At 40.3% G+C, this 18,426-nt stretch overlaps 1 protein-coding gene across 2 annotated transcripts in view; it reads left to right on the forward strand.

Moving 5' to 3' along the window:
* The first annotated feature begins 1,539 nt into the window (after nucleotides 1-1,539).
* The window catches only part of TRDMT1 (tRNA aspartic acid methyltransferase 1), a 52,946-nt gene continuing 36,059 nt past the window's right edge, over nucleotides 1,540-18,426 (forward strand). The window contains exon 1 of one of the 2 annotated variants that reach the window (XM_047742232.1): nucleotides 1,540-1,741. In XM_047742232.1, coding sequence (XP_047598188.1) covers nucleotides 1,678-1,741 — 64 coding nt within the window. In that variant the 5' untranslated portion in view covers nucleotides 1,540-1,677. The remainder of the gene's footprint in view (nucleotides 1,742-18,426) is intronic. The other variant, XM_047742231.1, reaches the window with a different exon arrangement.

The raw sequence follows: 18,426 nt of genomic DNA on the forward strand, positions 1-18,426 counted from the left end.
TATATTATTTATAATTTACATTATAAATTATATTATTTAAAATATAATACATATTATGCTATTATGTAATAAATACAAGAAAAGTTTGTTTCATGCATTATATATGTAATGTTAGTGTGCATGTGATTTCTAGAAATGGAGTTGGTTTAAGAGTACATTTGCTTAAAGCAGATTTTACAAATATCTTGATAATTTCAATTTGAGCAGATAATTAACATGTGGCCAAATCAGGACTCAACTTTTGCAGAAATGAATTCAGCTCTAGAATCTTAGAACTGCCCGGACCTCAGCAATCATTTCCCCCTTTTCCTTCCCTTTAATTTGACAGAAGGGGAAATCAGGCTCAGTGCAAAGTCATTGGCAATGCCCGGGCTAAGATTCTGTTCTCTGTTATCTTTCTACCACCCTTCTTCTTCTTCTTCTTTTTTTTAAGATTATTTATTTATTTGACAGAGAGAGAGAGAGAGAGAGAGAAGGAACATAAGCAAGGGGAAGGGTAGAGAAAGAAGCGGACTCCTCGGGGAGCAGGGAGCCCGATGTGGAGCTCCATCCAGGACCCCCGGATCACGACCTGAGCTGAAGGCACACGCTTAACCAACTTAAGACGCTTAACCACCCAGGTGCCCTTTCTGGCACCCTCCTTACCTGAAGTAAGTGACCAATAAAAACAAAACGTTTAAACACCCATACACATTTACAGTGAAAAAATGTCAGAGGAAACGGATCGAAATGGATCAGTTCCATAATCAAAACAGGGCCGTCCTACTTTGTTTATAGTATTTCATTAGCACATCTGCGAAGTTTCTAACAAACCAGGTATTAACTTATTACAAGTGGTATTGCCCCTTTTTTCCTAACACAGGTTAACGTGCCATGGTAATGGGAACAATAGGAGGCCGCGAAATGAGATCATTTCCCCTCGTGGCCGTGGCCATTTTTTACTTTGTTGATCTAACAAACTTGGTCACTGGAGCATCTTGGAACAGCAAGGCCCTGGCACTGGGAGGGGCATAAGTACTTCTACCTTATGGTAACAGTAGATCCTGCTGGGGGCCATTTTCCAAGCTGAGATGCAGGGAAGCCCACTAGCAATGACAGCAGCCGCCCCCACCAACCCCCCACCCCTCCGGTCCTGGCCGGCGCTGGGGCCCGGCTGCAGGGGTGCTGGTTTCTGTGCTTGTAACTGCGGGACCAGCTCGCGAGGGAAGGAGGATTTATCTCGGCAGCCCCGGCACAGGCACAACACCTGGCACGTGGTACGTGCTCAAAACACGCTAGTAAGGTCTGCACACCTCGAGCTCCAAGCGACGGAAAAGCAGGACGCCTGGAAAACGACTTTTTCTGGCGTCTAACCCGTGTTAATTCACTTTGGGGCAAAGGGACATTTCGCCCTTTTTCCTTCCAAGGTCCCTGAATGCACTCTAGAAGGTAGATGGGGCGTAAATCAGGCTGCTATTCACTGTGGAGGCCCCACTGTTTTGTGCCCGTTGTCTCCCCGCTGAGCCCTGCCAGTCCCGCAGGGCCCCGCGCTGCTAGCAGCTCTCCGAGCTGGTAGCGGCAGGAAAGGGGGAACTGAAACGCCGCGGAACCAGAGGCGAGGGAGCAGGGCGGGCGGAAAAAGGACGAGAAAGGGACCGGCAGGCCTAGCTCCGAGGTGGCGGCGGCGGCGGCGTGGGCATGGAGCCCCTGCGCGTCCTGGAGCTGTATAGCGGCATTGGGGGCATGCACCAGGCGCTGAGAGGTGAGAGAGCTCACCCCATCTCTCTCGCGGTTCGCGCCGCGCGGCTGGTCCCAGCTCGGGTGCGGAGGAGGGGCGAAGCGACAAGGCGCCGGGGGCGGAGTCTGGAGCGCGGGGTGTGTGTGTGGGGGGCGGGGGAGGGGCGCTCTCGTTGTCGTGGAAACCGCCCCGGCGCGTAGTCGGACTACTCCGGGCGGAGACTCCCTTCCTCCCTCCGCGAGGCTTTTCCCAGGGGCCCACGCGGAGTCTGTGTGGACTCGGTTTGTGAGTCCTGACCCGCGAGGCGAGGCTGGAGAGCCAAACTGAGAGGGTACCGGCGAAGGGGGATGGGCGAGCCCCTGGCTGGGCCCAGGCCCGGGTTCCAAGTGTGGGGCCACCTAGAGGCGTGGACACCTGCTTCTTTACCCCCGAGGACGTCGCGGCGGGGAGGGGAGGTCGATGGGGGTCTTGGCCGGTGAGCGAAGGATCTTCAAAGGGATAGCTGCAGTGCAGGGTAGAAGTTAGGGGAGCGTCAATGAACTGTGGAGGGAAAGCATGGAGGAAAAACCTGTTCCTTTCTGACCGCGGAAAAGAAACAGCGGCGTGTCTTGTCTGGCTACATTGAGGCGCCGGAAGAGCGGCCTGGAAACTTGGTTGTGACCTTGGGCTGGTTCCTTTACATCTTTGAACCTGTTTCCTGGCCTTAAAAATGGAAAAGGGAATTTTCCAGAGAAGGATTATTATGAGGATCAAAGATAAGGCGGGTAAAATGTTTAAATAGTGCCTCATGCATTGTAGCCACCCCAAACATTATAAATTATCACTATCGCTGTGACTTGTATGTACCTTTTTCATTTTGAGGTTTTAAATTTCTGTGGTGATAAGCTGGAACCGAAAGGTTTATTTTCGGTGATGTTCGCTCAAAAATAGTTCTTGAACTCCAGTTACTGTCTAGGTGCTGGAGATACAGAGTGACAAGTAGACTTCGAACATGCGTGTTTATTCTTAAATTACTATGACAACCACAACATTGAAACTTGCCTGCTTCCTTTTTTTAGTACCAAGGGCAACAAAAAAATTTTAGTGTAAGATACAATATATAATGAATTGAACATGAGTTTTCTGGGCATATGTATTGAGTTTTGAGTGTAGAGTAGGGTAGTGATTTTTATTACCAATTTTTATTACCAGTTATTTGCTGGCTCTCTACATTCAGTTCTCTTATCAAAACTGAACCAACAGGAAGACAAAAGGGGGGTGCCTGGCTGGCTCAGTTAGAAGAGCATGGGACTCTTGATTTGGGGGTCATGGGTTTCAATCCCATGTTGGGTGTAGAGATTACTTAAATAAATAAACTTAAAAAAAAGTTCTGGAACTCTTTATTCTTTGTTAATTTTGTAAGATTTTATAATGTCAGCATATTTTCCCATATCTTGAAACCCCTTAATGAACATGATTTTAACGTTTGCTTAGTACTTTATCATAAGCTATAATTCAACCACTCCTTAAGGGTTGAACATTTGATTATACCCCAATTTTTTTTTCAATATAAATGTGCTGCAATTACAGCCTTGAGCATAAATCCTAATTTTCTCTTTAACTGTGTTTTCTAAAAGTTGAATTAATTCATTTAACAATCTGAGACTATGTGCTAGTTATTAAGTCAAAAGTTAGGATAATTTTTTTTAAACTTGCTAGATAATATAGCAAATTGCTTTTCAGAGGTTTATGAATGCCTCCCTCGACTACATATTCATCAGGATTTATATTAGCCATTTTTAACTTTTGCTGATTTGTATGATTTTAACTGACATTTTTTTGGTTAGTGAAACAGTTAAGTATCTTCTATCAGCCAATGCAAACTGAATCTGTACACATACTTCTGTTGCCACTGCTACATCCTGAATCTAAACTTTTTTAGAATAGTTTCCCAATTACTCCCCTGTTTCTACTTTGCTTTCCTGCTCCACCCTATCTCCACATAGGAAGAGAATGATCTTTTGCACAGTAAACTGAATCATGTCATTCACTTCCCTGCTTGCATGGATTCCCTTTGAGGTTTTGAGTCACAGTCCTATCTTCTTACTCTTCTGCCTGGGAGATCTGGCCTCTGCCTCCTCCCCTTCCTTTTTGTTCTTGTACTGCTTCTAGCACAGTACCACACTTGTGATACACTTTCTGCAGATGACTGCTGAGTTGATTATTGAGTTGGTAATCATTCTACCATTATGTTGATAAAAGCATAGTTTGCCAGCCCCAATTTTTGTGTAACATGGAACTCTTTGTTGCAAACCCATAATCTATTCTCTAGCTAACCTAAGCAGAAAAAAAAAACAACCAAAAAACATATATACTAAAGGACATTTGGAAGCTCACAGAATCTACAGGACACCCGACGAACAGGTTAGGTGAACAGAAGCACAGCTCAAATCATACTCTGGGCCCTGCCCCTCTACAAAGCTACATGCTGACATCACAACTTTCACCAGTGATGCTGGGGGCTGGATCTGAGAAGTGCCATCCCTATTTTTCTCTGAAGGGTGGATGCTTCTATCATCTCTGTCACGAAAATGATGGGATTTTTATTTGCTGCCTCATGTTACTACTTCTGAATTAAAGTACTGTATGGATGCAGTTGATTGGTGAACATTGGATCCCACTGCCAGCAGAGGAAGGTGGGAAAGTGAGTTCTGGCTTCTGTTTTGGAAAGAGGGGACTCAAAATATGGTAAATTTTCAAATATAGAAAACAGGCAAGATTCATGATGGCCACAAGTACAACAAATAGCTTTCACATTTTTCAGTACATGTTGCCCTGTATAGGAAGCACTTATTACTTCTTTGATATTATTTATGCCTGTGCAGTCTATAAAGTCTTGGGTAATGAGACTTCCAAGTGAAAATCTCTCCTTTCAGAAAGCAGTAGAAGTAGTTTCATGGGTTATATATTGGTGGGGCCTGCAAGACACCTGCAGATATGAATAGGTACCAAATAGGATTTTTTCTTATAAAGTATAATATTAGAGAACGAATAAAATGTGGCATAAGGTAGTGAATAAAGAAAGCTCTAGCTGATTACTATCATATATATGGTCAACTACTGAGACATCCTTAAAAGTAAAAAGGCCTACCCTACCAAATAATTTCTAAAGGTCTTTTAAGGTGTTAATTTTGACTTTTAGTCATAAACAGTCATATTTAGTAGGGATTACTGAGCCTTAGTATTTTCTCTTAAAATGTCAATGATTTGTCAATCATTATTTTCTGAATTTCTTTTATCTTTATTTCTCAATGACTTATATGCCAACTTGAGGACCTACTGAACCACTTTGTAATTAGGTGTGCTTATAACTGAATCGGGCAAGTATATTATGATTAAATGTAGATCTGAATGTTACCTGGGGATGTTTTGGAAATATCAGTTGTAAGGAGCTAGAATTTGAACTGCTTGATTTTTTTTTTTAATATATATTTTTTCCTTGGGATTGTAAAAATGCCCTCTTCATGCCTCTTTTCCCATAGTTGTTCTTAAATAACTTGTTGCCAGAATTGAAGTGAAGTGAGGTAAAAATTTGTCCCGTTTGAAAATATGTATCTTTTGTTCTCTGTTAGTTATAGGAATTACTAGATTATTTTTTTCCAAACTTGAAATACAAAGGTGAAATAGGTGGGATGAGTTTTGTATATTGAACAAAGGAGAACCCTCACTTTCCATTGGATGATAGAATTACCTATCTTTTCTCTGATGAAAATGCTTACTTCACTGCAGAATATTACTATTTTCCATAGATCAGATTACTTACCCTGTCCTAATGTGTTGATGACCAGTTTAATTTGTATTATGAGCTATCCGTTGGGGCTTTTGGGGGGCTCAGTAAATAGTACCCCTCTTCATAATTCGGAACAAAGAGAGGAAGAAAACAGAGGAGTAAGTCAAATAGGAAATACAAATTTGTATGATTTTTATTACTAATAAAGGCTGAGTTGGAGGATGTAGGTAGTGAGAGGACCAGATGGGTCAGCTAGTGTTCAACCAGACAATGAAGCAGCATATCTTTTAAGTGGGTAGCTATTCCCCAGGAGGAGGACTGGTGGCGCTGAGCAAGCATACCTAGTTTATTTTTCACAAATTAGCCAACTAGAGAAGTCAATCTGCTTTCCATGGAAGAAGAGATAGGATGGGTGAGGGGTTTAAAATGAATAGAAACCACTCACTTGGAAGAAACATCAGTAGGGGAACGCATACACTCACCTGCCAAATGCTTTTAGGAATCATTCAGATGTCCCCATTTTTTAATTTTGCAAATGCTGTCTCATTCTTTTAATATTTGATATTTAAACCGCCTCTGACAATCATTTAGTACTGTCGAATCATTTGAAATACGGTGGTTTGTTTTCATAGTAGTTTGGTCTTAAATCAGTATGTTCGTAGCACTATGAGATAGTAACAGCAGACAGTGTTTATGCAGGACTGACTGTCAAGAGCACAGATTTATTGTCAGAAAGCCTGGTACATCCTAGCTTTGTGAACTTGGGCAAAAACTAAACTTTCTGTGCCTCAGTTTCCTTTTCTGAAGTAGTACGTATCTCGAAGGGGAAGTGTGAAAATTGTAAATAAGTGAAAATCAAGCGTGCCAATAGTGCTTGGATGTGGTAAGTGCTCAGCAAATATGAGCAGTTATTAACAAAAATCTTAAAGTTATAGAAAGTTATTACATGTTAAAAATGGCTTTAGAAGAGACTCATGGTTAAATATTCGAAGTTGTCAAAGAGCTTTCAGACTAGATTTGAATTATTCAGGAATAGATCAGTGAAGGAAAGAATTATTTATAGCCACAGAAGATGATATGGAATGAATATGTATGAAGAGGTAAAAGAGAAGGGCAATGAAGAGAGCAGAAAATTCTATTTTGCCCTCTTGATTCTCTAGAAAGCTTACTGATCCACGAGGGAATAGATTTCCTAACCTGAATCTGCTTTGTGTCCATTTCCCTGCTCTCCTATTCAATGATTTTGGAATTACTCCATCTATTTCTCTGAGTGCTAAAGTTAATACCATTATTTAGGAGTAAGGCAGAACTGGCATATATTAGCTGCATGAATACTAGAAAGCTATTAGACTTTCTGAGCCCCGATACCCTACCTGTGAGACGGATACCGTAATACCTTCTCATAGGGTGTGTGAATGTAAACTGAAACAGTTGATGTATGAAATATAGTGTAGGTACTTGGTAAAATCTTAGCTCCTTTTCTTTTTCCCCACGTTGTTTTGTAACTAGTTTTCCTTAGTTAATTGTATGGGATGTCCTTATTGATTGAAATCAGGATACTACTACTAATAGGCTTGACAGGAGGATTTAATGAAACTGTATACATAGAGCTTGTACAATTCCTGTGTATAGTACATAAGTTATACTGCTGATATTACTTAAGAAGTTGAACATTTTCGGGACGCCTGGGTGGCTCAGTTGGTTGAGCAGCTGCCTTCGGCTCAGGTCATGATCCCAGCATCCTGGGATCGAGTCCCACATCGGGCTCCTTGCTTGGCGGGGAGCCTGCTTCTCCCTCTGCCTCTGCCTGCCATTCTGTCTGCCTGTGCTCGCTCGCTCTCCTCTCTCTCTGACAAATAAATAAAATCTTAAAAAAAAAAAAAAAGAGAAGTTGAACATTTTCATATACTTATTTGTATTTATTTTGTGACTTGTTCATGTTGTCATTGGTATATTCTTTTTTATAATTGGTGATTTGCTGTTCAGTTTTCTTACGATATTTTTCCCTGCAGGATTTTGGAAGATGATAGTTTTTCAGATAGTTAAGAAGAGAAAGATTATACCAGACAGAAAGAAACTTCCTGTGCACACACAGACATGAAATAGCAAACATGGAGCATACAAACATGGAGAGCTACAAGTTTTAAAATATTGCAGTTTAAGTGCTCCAAAAAAGTAGATGTTTATGAGGTACCAAATCATGACATGCTGTACAACCTGATAAGGTCCTTGGATTTTTATCTCCTAGGTCTGGTTAGCAAATGAAAGTTAAAGAACCTGTTGATTAGGTTCTAGAAATTGTACCGTGTGACCAGAAGGTGGTGGTGGTGGGGAGTAGGGTATAGAGGCATGGTGGACAGGTAGGAAATTATTGTTCAGAGATAATGAATTTAGGCAAAGCCAATGAATGGAGAAGATGACTCAGGTTATATATATATAGGATCTAAAAATCAGCAAAACCTGGTAGTCATTTGGGTGTTAGTTACTGAGGTTTCTAATGTGGGTGATTTATCAAATGGAATAGTCCTAAAAATCAAGGTAGGGGGGAAATAATAGGTTCCATTTTAGAGTCACAGAGTTTGTCCATATGACCCACAGAAATGCCACATAGGTGGCTGCTTGTGCATTTTGGTCCGGGGATCAATGGGATCAGAGATAAACGTTTGTTTCTATATACATGTTGAGTGTAGAGAAGAGGACCAACAGTATGGAATACTGAGGAACAGTGACATTGTGGGGCTGGGTAGAAAAATAGTATTCACAGAGGGAAACTGAGCAGGAAAAATTAGAGAGCAAGGAGAACCAAAAGAACACCATGCCACGAAGGTAAAGGATTTCAAGGAGTGATTTGATATTACAAACCCAGGTGAACTAAGGACCAAAATGAATTCTTGGGTTAGTTATCATTTCCTGGCTGGTTTCCTGTGTAATTATCTTCACAGGGATATTAATAAGTTTGCCTTGATGATCAAGTAAGTTTCGGAAACTCTTCATACGATATTGTCCCATGAAAGTCTCAGGACACATTAATATACCAAAAGTTAAATCTGCACTTCCCATATGTATTTGAGCCATGAATATGCTTTTTTTTTTTTTTTTTTTTTTTTTTTTTAGCATCTAGACTACTAGATGCTAGTAAGAGGATCACACTTACTAGCATCATGTAAAATAATGTTCCTTAGAGCATGTGTTGGGAAATGCCTGCTGGGGAACAGGAGGGCACTGAGGGAGCTGTGGGAGAAGAGCCGGGGCCAGTGAGTGGGTGAGTGAGAGGAAGTGCCAGGGCTCCGCACAAGCACCAGCGTGCATCACCTCTGATGATGCTGACGGTGCTGACCAGCTCTGATGTAAGCTTCTCTGTAGTATTTCGATAAGGCTAGATTTGTTCATGTTCTCATTATCTCCATTTTTTTTTTCTCCCTAGAGGTGTACAGAACTGAGCTCCTGGTTCTCCTTACCCCTTCAGAACTTCATGCTCTCGCAGCCTTCCTCCTCCCAGCAACGGGTGTCTCCATTCTTCCGGGGACCCACCCCTGAGTCTTGAGTCATCTGTGTTTCTTCTCTTTGACTTACTTAGCAAAGTCCACGGGATCTCCCTTCAAACTCAATTTATAATTCAACCATTCCTCTCTGTCCTCACCTTTACCACCTCATCCATAATCTCGCTCCTGTTTTGTCAGACTTCATTTACGTGCCAGCCCAGATTCGCTTGACTCCACCTGCCTGCCAGGCCCTGAGCTGCTTGTTCGGCATAGTCTCCAGCTCTGCTGTTGTGGCCTCACCCCGTAACACTGCCAGTCCACACTTCATGACATGCTCAAGCCACCCGCAGTGTCTGGACTGAAATGTTGCTCCAGAGGCTGTCCAGAGGCGTTGACTAACAGAACACTAAGTGGAGAGGAGAGAAAGAGTCATGCCTGTATAATAATCGAAAATACACATATATTGGTCTCTGCCCCCAGTTCCTGGCATAGAGCTCCTAAAACCCTTATAACTTCCTCAGTGGTAAGAGCACTAGGAGCCCCTTTTGTTCTCAGATGTAGTCTTTGACCCTGGTTCCTGACACAGAGCTCCTAAATCCCTTGGAATTTTCTAGGTGGCAGGAGTGTCTTTTGTTCTAATGAGGCAACTCTTGCTCTGCTCCCAGATTGCTTCAGGATGGGGGCTGGTCACTAGACAGACTGAGGGTAATGAGAAGCTTGGGACTTTCAGCCTCATCCCCTAACCTCTGGGAGGGAGAGGGGCTGGAGATTACGTTGTTGATTGATCGTGCTTATGTGAAGAAACCTCCATAAAAATCCTAAAAGTTGTTCAGAGAACAACTGGGTTGGTAAACACATCCACATGCCGTAGGGATGGTGCACCCCAGCTCCATGGGGACAGAAGCTCCTGTGCTCTGGATTCTTCCAGACATTACCCTATGTATCTCTTCATCTGGCTGTTTGTCGTGTCCTTTACTATATAATAAACTGTCAAACATAAGCATTGTGTGAGTTCTGTGAGGTGTTCTAGCAAATGATGGAACCCAAGGAGGGGGTTGTGGGAACCCTGGATTCGTAGCCAAGCCGGACGAAGTTGTAGGTAACCTGGAGCATGTTGGTTAGTACTTGCGATTGGTGTCAGACTTGGGGTAGTCTTATGAGTCTGAGCTCTTAACTTAAGGCCAACTCCGGTTAGCATCAGAATTAAAGTGAACCATGGACATCCAACTGGTGTCAGAAGTGTTGTGAGTATGTAATAGTGTGTGAGTAAAGGAGAACCACAGGAGTGTTTTCCTACACATGCCTCATGGGGTGACTTCTGATCAGGAGGAGACACGATGAGGAAGGAGTCAGCAGATACATCCTCTCTCTTCCTCCCCCTACCAGTGGTCCCTGCTCAAGTACACATGGGGATGTGGGAAGTGTTGCTTTAGATCAAACAGCATCAGGACTTCTGTCACCTTCCATTCATCCCTCCTCCTGCCTTTGAGGAGTGAGACATGTAACCGCATTACCACGGTAGGCTGGGTTTTCTTGTGAAGCTGTGACCAGTTGAGTACTATACTGCCTTTTGTTTGCTTTCCCTCCTCCCTGCCTCACTACCCCTTACTCTTTTGATTTTGCCTCCCAGAAAGAGTGTCTGCAGCTAAGCTTTGCCTTGGGTTCTTTCTTAGGAGACCTGGGCAAAGGATTATTGCAGTAGCCTTTTTACTGGTCTCCTTGCTTCTGCTCTGTCTCCTCTAGTTTATTTTGACTCCTCTAATGTCAGCGTGACCCTTTAGAAATGCAGTAGATTAAGTCATTCCTCGGATTAAAACTTCTGAGAGGTTTCTTATATCACTCAGTGAAAGCTCAAGTCCTCTGGCCACAGTCCTGGTTGGGCTAGAGCAACCCCTTTCCCTCTCTGAGCACGTTTCTGGCTTTCTCCATTCCAGGCCTGCTGGCTGTCTTAGTAAGTTAGTGAGTTTGTGCTGCTGTAACAGTACCATAGACTGGGTGGCTCGTGAACCACAGACATTCATTTCTCATGGTTCTGGAGGCTGGGAAGTTCGAGATCAGCATGGCAGTGTGGTTGAATTCTGGTGAGGGCCCTGCTCCACGTATCAGAGTCCCGACTTCGCCTTTGTCTTCACATGGCTGAGAGCAGAGAGAAGAGGTCAGCTCGCCCATGACTCTTAGACCATCCTGTTCATCCAGACCACCTTCATGGCTTCATCTGAAGCATTAGGAGCCAGAGTTTCAACATAAGAATTTGGAGGGGCACGTTCAGTCTATACCAGTCTTCTTGCTGATCCTCCTACACAATAAGCATGCTCCCAATCTCTGGGCCTTCGCAGTGTCTTTTCCTTCTGTTCTAGAAAGTTCTTCCACATATCTGCCTGCTCCTTCATTTCCTTCAGGTTTTTGCTATTGAGATATTCTCTAACCATCCTGTATAAAAATAGAACTAATCCCTTCTCCTACACTATTTAGCTTATTACTCTATTGTTTCTTTTCCCATAATACTTTTCATTGTTAGATGTATTATGTACTTATTTATTTATTGTTTGTTTTCCCCCACCCCACAAGGATATAAGTTCCATTATAAGATAGACTTTGTCTAGAACATTGCTTATACATACTTGTTGGATGAATGTACAAATGAATAAATGAACTAGAGTCATGTTTGCTATGAAATATGTATAGCTTGAAGTAGATACCATTGTACTGTGACAAGTTTAAACTTAGTTATTAAATCTGGATCACAGAGGTCATTTTTCTTTGGGGGGTGGTGAGTTAAGTCAGCATTTCCCAAAGTGTGGTGCATGGGTAGTGTTTTGAAGGATGTTAATAAGTATCATGTAGGAGATAAACGTGTTCATATGTGTGTGTGTGTGTGTCCATGTCTCTGTGTGTGTGTATGTGTGTGTGTTGGAGAGTGGCCAAATAAGTAGAATCACTGAGGGTTTTGTATGCATGATTATATGTGGCATTTTAACAGATAACAGATTTTTTTTTTGTGCTGCATGATAAAACATGAAATTTTCTCAAAATAACCAAGTTTTTTGAGATAAGTTGGTTTGAACACAATGTAGACTTTTTTTTTTTTTAAAGATTTCATTTATTTATTTGACAGACAGAGATCACAAGTAGGCAGAGAGGCAGGCAGAGAGAGAGAGGTGGAAGCAGGCTCCCTGCTGAGCAGAGAGCCCGATGCAGGCCCAATCCCAGGACCCTGGGATCACGACCCGAGCAGAGGCTTTAACCCACTGAGCCACCCAGGCACCCCATCAATGTAGACTTTTAATCGTATGTTAAAATGAGCTATGGTGAAAATAATGAAGTTGAAGGGTTTTATTTTTTACCTTTTATTCCTCTCAAGAACTATTACCTCTTTGTATGGAAAATTGAAAAGAAGAGGTTCATATATGATAGCAAATCTGTAAGTCATTACAGAAGGATTATTACATAAAATAGGGAGATTAAGGTTGCATGTAGAATTCAGTATTTGTTGGTATCTAGAGCCTTTTTAGGATTTTGGCCTTTTGCTTTGCTGATGAGTTTATCAGGAATATTCCCTAAAAAGTGCTTTGTAGGAATAGTGCCAATCAGTTCTTACCCTGCCTAAAAGCAAAAAAATTGCATCTCAGTTTTGGAAAATCTCAAATCTCAAATAGTTGAGATTTCAACTATAAGTACCATTACTTTACCTGGACCAATAGTTGCTTTTACTGTTATCCACCAATTCTTTCCATTTTAGGACTTTAAATCAACACAAACTGAACAAAACCCCTTGGACTAAAGTAAAACAACTCCATCAGAGTTAGTCATCATAGCTCTTTAGCATCCATTAGTGAGTTTTTGTTCAAAGACAATAGTGAATTTAATAATCCCTTAGTACTTAATGAGTGAAACTCAAGTAAAAAACAAGTGCCTGAGTCTTGTGGCACAAACGAGACCCTCATAGGCTTTGGCACATGCCTTAATTATAGGAAAATTTGGGTCCAGGAAGAACCCATATTATGAAGGATTTATAGATACACAATCTAATTAGGCTATGAAGTTTCATAGATCAAATTAGAGATACTAAGTAAATAATTTTGCCTTGCTTACATTTATCCTGAAAACCCTGAGATTTAGATGATTATTAAAGTACCAGAGTAATTTCTCTGCCTCTTCAGAGGCATTTTATTTCTGTGGCTTCCATTTACTTTGTGGTTATTGTTGCTAAGTCATTTGTTTAAATTATATTCTTTGACTATTTAGATTTAATGACAGTCATTATTGATTTGACGTAATACTGACCATTTATCTGTACCTTGCTCTCCATCCAGTGATTTCTCTTGTTGATTTTGAAATGTCAGAATGTTGGTGACCATGGCTTGGGGGAAAAGATATGAATCCATCATTTTTCTAGATTGTTTTGTGGGTTGGCATTTTTAGGATTTGGCAAGGGAAACATACTTAAAATACAGAGTTCTGCTTCTGAAAAGAGATCGTCTTTTACATTTCTCCTGTGATTGTAAAAGTCAAAGCGCTTGTGATTCCATTAAAAGAAAACAGAAAAACAAAGCACAAACATATATACGTATGGCTTTATAGACATATTTGTCATACATTCTTCAGTAAATATATTCATTTTCCCCAAACAAGTTATACTTCAAAAAGAGAATATAGCCTTATATTTTAGTCTTAATTTAGGATCTTCGTATTTCTCAATTTACTATATTTTGAACAGCAAACTAATAAAATGTTGCTTTAATAAGTTACATTAGCCTGAAAAAAGGCAATACGAGTGTTGGGTGCTTATTAAAGTCACTTGATGAAATTGATGAAAGAATCATACAGATGAATTTAAAGACTTAGAAATAATTTTCAGAGGGATGACCTTGCAGTTATAGGGATTAGATACCATTGTAAACAAACCTTCTGGTAATTACTTTACAGAGTAATAGGGAAGAGAGCTACTTTGTGGAGATCACAAATCAAGACATATATCTCACCGTATTAAGAAAGGGGACTATTTGGACTTGGGAACCATAACTCTGCTAGAATCCCAGAAGTCCCAAGGGTGGAAAACATTGGGAAATACTGAAAAGATACTCATTTATTCATTCAGCATGTAATTTTTGAGTGGTTTATGTGTCATTTACTTTGCGGCACGATGGGGATACAGCAGTAACAAGACAGCTGCATTATTTTCCTTGAGATTATGGTTTACTGGAAAGTACTGATGCTACACAAATGAAGAAAATTTCAAAATAAAACTTACATATGCTGTTCATGCATAGTAAACACTGTTGAGAATTTGTATTGTATCTTTATTTGACAGGTCTTCATTAACATTAAAATAATTTATAGCTTTCTTTTTTCAGTGAGAAAATTTTGAGGTTTTCCTTGTTACTAAATATATTTGTAAACTTGGTTTTTAATTGTTGTGTGATATTTCATTTTATGAAAGTTCCATTTGTTCAAAGCAATCAACTATTTAGGATATGTAGGTTGCTTCTAATTTCTCACTATTATAAATAAAATAGCATTTATCCTTCATATAAATCTTTTCTTCACATCTCTGTTATTGCCTTACATACTGGTTTCCTGTTGCTGCCATAAGGTATCACCACAAACTTAGCGGCTTAAAGCAATACAAATTTATTATCTTATAATGCTGGAGATCAGAAATCCTAAAATCAAGGTTTTGCCTGAGTTGTTTCCTTCTGGAAGCTTGAGGGGACAGGTGTTTCTCTGCCTTTTCAAGCTTCTAGAGGTCACCTGTGTTTCTTGGCTTGCGACTTCTTCCTCCATCTTCAAAACCAGAAGTGCGCGGCATCTCCCGTCTTTCTCACCTCTGCTTCCTTCATCGCTTCTCCTTCTCTGACTCTAACCTTCCTCCATCCTCCTTGTGATCACACTGGGCCTTACCTGCATAACCTAAAATAATCTCTTTTTAAGATCTTTAGTCATATCTGTTGCTAGCTAAGGTAACATTATTGCAGGTTTTGTGGATTAGGATGGAAACAATTCTTTTTGGGGCGGGGGCATTCGCTGTTCTGCCTACCACACCTTAGTATGTGCCCAAATACAAAATTGCTAAGTCCTAGCAGTTTTGAAGGCTTTAGATACAAACTGCAAACTTCTCTCTCAAACACTGAACCCTCCTTTGCCACGCCTGCAGTGAGGGTTCCTGTCACACTTTATTTTTTTTTTTAAGATTTTTTTTTATTTTTATTTATTTGACAGAGAGATCACAAGCAAGCAGAGAGGCAGGCAGAGAGAGAGGAGGAAGCAGGCTCCCCGCTGAGCAGAGAGCCCGATGCGGGGCTCGATCCCAGGACTCTGAGATCATGACCTGAGCCGAAGGCAGCAGCTTAACCCACTGAGCCACCCAGGCGCCCCACACTTTCTTATTTTAAAAAGTCTTTGGACTTTTGATAATAATCACAGCAAAAATTTATTGAGTAATTACCATCTGGCCAGCACAAGTGTAAGCTTTATAGATATTAGCTAATTTAATCCTCAGAACACTGTACGACATAGGTACTTTATTGTCTCTTTTACGGATAAAGGCACTGAGGCTTGATGAAGTCAAGTAACTTGCCTAAGTCACGCAGCTGGAAACGGTGGAGCTAAACTTCAAACACAGGCAGAGGAAGAGCTGGATAGTTAGATACCCACATCCTGAATCTTTCTGAGGACCAGTGAACACACACACACACACACACACACACACACACGTACATAACACACACACACACACACACACTGAATAAAAAGTCTCTGTAGGGTGTGCCTGTGATAATCTTGATTTAAAAAACAGTGATAGCTAATATGTGTTGAATACCATGTGGCTTAATGGAAAGAGGTTTGCAAAGAAATGTATAGTCGTGAGGAGACTCAAAGGAAAATGAGGAATGAAGTAATTGAAGTGCTTTTTCCTCTAAGGTCTTAGGACAGATTTTACTTTCTGGTTCAGAGCAAAATCGTAAACTTAATTCTTTCATTTTTTATTTTTTAATTAAAATTTAAATTTACTTGAGAGGGAGAATGAGTGAGAGCGAGCGAGCACGAGAGAGCGTGCATGAACAGGAGGCGGGGTGGAGGGAGAGGGAGAAGCAGACTCCCAGCTCAGCAGGGAGCCTAATGTGGGCCCTGACCCTGGGATTATGACCTGAGCCACAGGCAGGCAGATACTTAACTGACTGAGCCACCCAGGTGCCCCTAAACATAATTATTTTGAGGTGCCTATAGCAGAAATTCAGGATAGGCTTAAAACTCTGAAGTCAATAATGATAAAAATAATAAGCTTTAAGGAAAGTCTACTATACAAAGCATAAAGGGACTCAGAATGGCAGGACAAATTTAGAGAGGAGTTTTTAGTTTAATTTTTGGGGTCTTTATGATTGATAACGTAATTATATTTTTACAAGTCTTTTTTTCATTCATAGTTGATTAGATAGAGAGTAGTGGTGTGTATGTCATTTCTTCATTGACTTCCATGAGTATGTCAGAAATCATCATCTTTAAAAAAAAATAAGTGATCATCTTTTAAGGTATAAGAAAATATCAGCAAATACGTTTTGACATATTTTTGGTGGTGAACCATTCATAGATTTTCAATCATTCAAAATAAACTTATGTAAAACAAAGTCTTTGTTCTTTAAACCTGTGATAGGCTGGATCACATGTGTTTATATTGCTTATTTCTTAAACAATTTAAATAAATGTTTTTAATCACTGGTATTGTCTTTAAGAGATTAAAAGGAAGGTCTAAATGTCATAGGAAAAATGGAGAAGACAGATTTATATCCTTTGAATTCTAAGTATGTAAATAGGTAGCTTTCAACTCATTACATTTTTGGCCATATGCCATACTTGTTGATCTCTAAAGAACTATGACAATGTAGTTTAGTTCTTGTTTTTTATTCTTTTGGCTGTTACTGAGTTAGTGGGATAAAATAACGCATTGAGTTATGACTGTATACTGGTGTGCATGTGTGTGTGTGTGGCCTTACAGTCTAATGGGCATGTTTTGAGAATATGTCCAAACCTTTCTTATCTGACCTTGATACTTTCCCTTCATGGGATTTCTCAGGGTCACAACTAAGAGAAATATGGAATTATTTTGTTCCAAGATAAAAATAGTTTTGTTTGTTTACTTTGACTGATTGTAAAAGCATTCCATTCTTATTGTTAAGAAAAAGACCAAATAATCCAAAAAGTTTAAGGGAAGAAATAAAAATTATCTCCAAATTCTCTCTACCACCAACAGATAGCCCCTGTCAACATTTACTGTTTTTATCTTTTTTTTCTTAATATGGGTACATACATATACACTATACAAAACTTTTATTATTACCGAACAGGATAGTTAGTAACTTTTTTTGGTACTTAAAAAATCTGTATCACTCCACATTAGTGTATATGGGTATCATTTCTAATATGGCAGTCTTACACTTATATTGTTCAAATATCTCCTTAGCATAAATTGTCACAAGTGGAATGGCTAGGACTAATGATAGAAGAGTTGAATCCATGTACACTACAGCCAGCATGATGAAGGGCACATTTTTTTCAAACGTGCTTGTACTAGACAGTGTTCATCTTATAAAATCTTTCCTAGTCTGATAAGCAAAACTGACTAATGTGGATTTCTGTCATGATTGGTGAGGTGCAGCATCATTTTATGTCGACTGATCATGTAAAATTCTTTATTTTGAATTGACTGTAATTGAAATTTCTATTTTGACTGCTTTTACTTTTAGAACTTGAATTTTTGACGAATTGCTAAGACCATTCAACTGAAAATACGTGCTTCTTAGAAGACACTGGGGATACAGCTTACAGATGGCTCTCTATGTATTTGTTGTATTTAGAATATATGTATAGGATAAAGTAATTAGGTAGACCTATAATGAAGTCCTTGCCTCCCAAATTGGGACTCCTGCAAATATTGCCTCAATTTACTTGGGATACTTGGGGAGTGTTTGATCAAGAGAAGTGTTTCTGTTATATAGATACATAATTAATTTCTCATTCACTAGGCTTTTGGTGTTCGCGTTGTTCTGCTTGCCAGGATGGAATTTGAAATGCATTTCCTTATAGTGATGAGTGATATTTAAGTGTGTGTTCTCTTAAATGCTTGTTAGAACTGTTATTTCCAAGTTACAGAAGACAATCCAAACTGGTTTACATAAAAGTTGTAAATGCTCATGTAATGACTAAGATCAAATACAGGCTTGGTTTGGGGACAGCTTTAAAAGGGCTCAATTGTGTTACCAGGCATCAGTTTTCTTTCTCTGTGTATCTGTCTCAGTTTTGTTCTTTCTGGATTGGCTGCATTTTTTTTTTTAAGATTTTTTATTTATTTATTTGACAGACCGAGATCACAAGTAGGCAGAGAGGCAGGCAGAGAGAGGTGGGGAGGCAAGCTCCCTCCTGAGCAGAGAGCCCGATGCGGGGCTCGATCCCAGGACCCTGAG

The sequence above is a fragment of the Lutra lutra genome, chromosome 8 (genome assembly GCF_902655055.1).
Source record: "Lutra lutra chromosome 8, mLutLut1.2, whole genome shotgun sequence".
Classification (NCBI taxonomy): domain Eukaryota; kingdom Metazoa; phylum Chordata; class Mammalia; order Carnivora; family Mustelidae; genus Lutra; species Lutra lutra.